This window comes from Anguilla anguilla, chromosome 14, assembly GCF_013347855.1.
Source record: "Anguilla anguilla isolate fAngAng1 chromosome 14, fAngAng1.pri, whole genome shotgun sequence".
NCBI classification, from domain to species: Eukaryota; Metazoa; Chordata; class Actinopteri; order Anguilliformes; family Anguillidae; genus Anguilla; species Anguilla anguilla.
In genome coordinates, this window is record NC_049214.1 from 19,842,979 (window position 1) to 19,846,908 (window position 3,930).

At 39.7% G+C, this 3,930-nt stretch overlaps 1 protein-coding gene across 1 annotated transcript; it reads left to right on the forward strand.

Moving 5' to 3' along the window:
- The first annotated feature begins 1,160 nt into the window (after nucleotides 1-1,160).
- LOC118213161 (sphingosine 1-phosphate receptor 3) lies at nucleotides 1,161-3,664 on the forward strand. The gene is made up of 2 exons (XM_035391900.1): nucleotides 1,161-1,330; nucleotides 2,138-3,664. Exon 2 carries the CDS (start codon nucleotides 2,287-2,289, stop codon nucleotides 3,349-3,351), a length of 1,065 nt encoding a protein of 354 aa, XP_035247791.1. The 5' UTR covers nucleotides 1,161-1,330; nucleotides 2,138-2,286; the 3' UTR covers nucleotides 3,352-3,664.
- Nucleotides 3,665-3,930: the final 266 nt, after the last annotated feature.

Genomic DNA, 3,930 nt, shown 5'->3' on the forward strand with positions numbered 1-3,930 from the left:
GTACAATATAAACAGTCCAAGATAAGTATATTCTTAAAAACACAGCACATACACACACATGCACTCACACACACACACACACACACACACACACACACACACCTGCATTAAATTTGCCAGAACCAGGGTAGGTCCCAGCCAAAGCCACACGCCTTTGCCACAAAGCAAAGGAAAGACCTGATGCAGCAAACCCAGACGGCTATTTTAAAGCTATAGTTATAATATGTCTCTTCCACTGGTTTGCTGGATGCTTATGACTACAGGCTGGATATTTTAGTCCCCTACTTGGCTTCCGCTTTGTAGATCTGCTGCAAATTTCTCTGCAACAAATATGAATACAGTCAGAGAATATGGAACACAGATTGACCCATTCTGACACAATTTAAAGGAAATCTGTAGTTATGTACGTACAGTGCCCTCTAAAATTATTCATACCTTGAGAAAGGGTGTGAATTGAACGGCTCCATTATTAACTATTCTGTCCCACTGTCTTGGCTCAACCTCCACATGTAGTATGTGTACCATGACTCTGGTGTTTGGGTACAGTTTAAATTACAGTCTAAATACAGTTTATGGTACGCTTGGCCATTTTCTGCAGGAGTGCAGTATAGGAAACCATGCACTAGGGGAGTACTGAATACAAGCGTTCTTGTATATCTCGATGAATACAACACACCAGTATAGTCCAATGGCGGTTGCAGCCCACTCTCAGAATCCTCTAATCTGAGACTTGGAGGTACTCACATCCTTATTGTATACCCAATATGACACAGTTGTTGTCCTTAAATATGTTATGTTGCTCCAATTGTTGCAAAAGCAATCAAAAATATCTGGTACAATTAACAGATTAACACACACCAAACGAACAAGTTCACACCCAATACCTACCCAAGTGCACATGAGTGTGTTCATGTGGGCAAACACACATATGCATGCATGTGCGCACACACACACACAGAGGATATATCGGTTTAAAGTGCCGTAGTTACAGACTTACAATGGTCAAAGGCACAGCCTACTTAATGTATTCCGAGATCATAGATGATGGACTTTCTCAGGGTCAGAGTAAGGCGTGTGCAACTGTCCACGAGGAAGGAAATGGGCGGCGATTATTATTTCTGAAAGTCGTAGAGGTTCAGACTTGGAAGCAAGAGGAAACAGATGCAGAAAATGATGCCCACTGTGCACGTAGACCATATGGTCTTCCAGAAAAGTTGAAGAAAACGATTTTGGGCTACTCGCGACATTCACTTACGGGACGACTTATAGGAACTTAAATGGATGAAGGCGAATGCAACCTTTATAACACTAACGGGATAAAAACGACATGGTAAGTTAACTTTTGTTGGCTTTCTTTTCGTTGAACTCTTTGGAATACTTGACAACCAAAGCTTGACGCATTTTCCAAGCACGATAAGTCAAACAATGAAAGCAATTACTCTAATATTATTACTCAGAAATAATTAAAATTAAGACTAATTAAAATGACTAATTCACTCATTAAAATTAGGACATTAGTACAGTTACTACATTGGAGCTGGGCATCACTTTACGTTTTTCAGTCATTTAGTAGCCTAACATATTCTGACATTTCTAATGATACCGTAGCTTAATTGATGCATTTTTGAAGTATGAAGGTTGTACAATTTATTGAAAATGAACGTGACATAAATGTAAAATATTGTCAACAATTATTCGGAATATAGTTTTTAAACCAAACACAATGAAATGGTTTACGTGCATGTTATATTAAATATTTTATTTACGTAGTGCTTAATATACATTCACAGGGTTTTTATAATGGGTATTTTATCATGTTGCTTAAGTGCAGTTTTATTATTGCACAAATGATACTGAATTGTGCATTGCTGAGAAGTACCGAAAGTCATGCCAACAGTTGAGATACTTAAAATTATTAATCGTGGATAGTTATATAAAGGTACATAAGGAGAGGTGTATGTGTTCAATGCTCCTAATTGTGACATGAAATGACAAAAGTCACGCAGAAATGCTAATAATTCTATGCCTATTGAGTGAATACATACGAAAAAAAGAAGGCGTTGTAACATTTAACATTATGCTATATCCCTTAGAAACGTAATGCAATGACTCCTCTCTTTTTCTTCTTTTGTTCTAGTGAACTTTCGCCAGCACCACAGTGCTCTCAAGAGAAAAGGAAACAGCGCAGTGTTCTAAGGATATCCTAGCCTGGCTGTGCCTTAGTATTAGCAGCGGCTTCCCGTTATTGGGCTGCCCCCTGCAGGAAATATTGAACAGTTCTGAAAGATGAACAACACGATCTATCTTCATTATAGCTACACAGGGAAACTTGACAACCGCAATGAAAGCAGCAGTGGCACTATAGATGCTAAAACTGTGGTATTCCTAATCATATGCTGCTGCATTGTCCTAGAGAATTTGATGGTGCTGGCGGCAATATGGAAAAACCACAAATTCCACAACCGCATGTATTTCTTCATTGGGAATCTGGCACTCTGTGACTTGCTGGCTGGAGTGGCCTATACAGTAAACTTATTCATGTCAGGTGAGAGAACATTCAGTCTGTCTCCACCTGCTTGGTTCGTTCGTGAAGGAAGTGTGTTTGTGGCATTAGCCGCCTCCACTTTCAGTTTACTAGCGATTGCCATTGAAAGACACATGACCATGATTAAAATGAGGCCTTATGATGCAAATAAAAAATACAGAGTGTTTTTACTCATTGGCACTTGTTGGCTGATTGCCATTTCGTTGGGAGCTTTGCCAATTCTTGGATGGAACTGTTTGAAAAATCTGCCCGACTGTTCCACTGTCTTACCTCTTTATTCAAAACAGTATGTGGCCTTCTGTATCACCATCTTCATTGCTCTGTTGCTTGCCATCGCCATACTGTATGCCCGTATTTATATACTGGTGAAGTCCAGCAGCCGCAAGGTCACCAAGCATAGCAATTCAGAGCATTCCATGGCCCTGCTTCGGACGGTCGTCATCGTCGTAGGAGTCTTCATTGCCTGCTGGACACCCATATTTGTTCTGCTGCTCATTGACTTGGCATGCAAACACAAACAGTGCTTGATTCTCTTCAAGGCTGATTGGTTCCTTGCCCTAGCTGTGCTCAATTCCGCCATGAACCCAATCATCTACACTCTGGCCAGCAAGGAGATGCGTCGTGCATTCTTTGGCCTGGTTTGCAGTTGCCTGGTCAGGACCAAGGTTGTTCGACCCACCTTTGAAAACAGCAGGAGCAAATCCAGCAGCATCCACTGTCAGAGGCCAGTGGACAAAGAGAACCTGGAGGCTGCAGTGCCATCTTCATCTCAAAAGCTAACATCCCTGACTGGTGCAGAATGTTGACCGGAGGGTGGAGAACGCCACGGCTGAACCACAGGAAGTGGAAATCAGGGGCACTCTGTAATGTTACGTCTGTACAAGCACTTCTCTTTTTCCTTGATACTTTTTCTTAATGAAACAAACAGAAGAAAAATATTGTAGCAATCTCTTCCCTGAAGCATACACAGTGTTCCTTTAAATATATAGTATAAGAACTGCATGCTATGAAGTATAAAATTGCCCACACATTAAAATGGTAATGGTCGCAATTTTGTTATTATGTAATATATTTATTTATTCATACTGTGATTTTTTATACTTCAATATTTTTTATCGTACCAACATGTTTCATATGTATATATATATATATATATATATATATATATGTACATACACAGTGATCACCATATTTCTTTCTTTCGTTTTTAATTTGGCTCTGTACTCCACAATTTTGCACATTCTTAGCTTTTATTTAAGGACATTTTTATACATTTTGGTTTTGCCATGTAGAAATTACTGTACTTTTTTATAATAGTCCTCCCATTTCAGGGCGTCATGATGTTTGGGAGAAATTGCGTCGAAATGGCATCACAGGTGTTTCTG

Bases quoted from the DNA above. Each gene is read 5' to 3' on its own strand.
- LOC118213161 (XM_035391900.1), top strand. From the start codon at position 2,287: ATGAACAACACGATCTATCTTCATTATAGCTACACAGGGAAACTTGAC.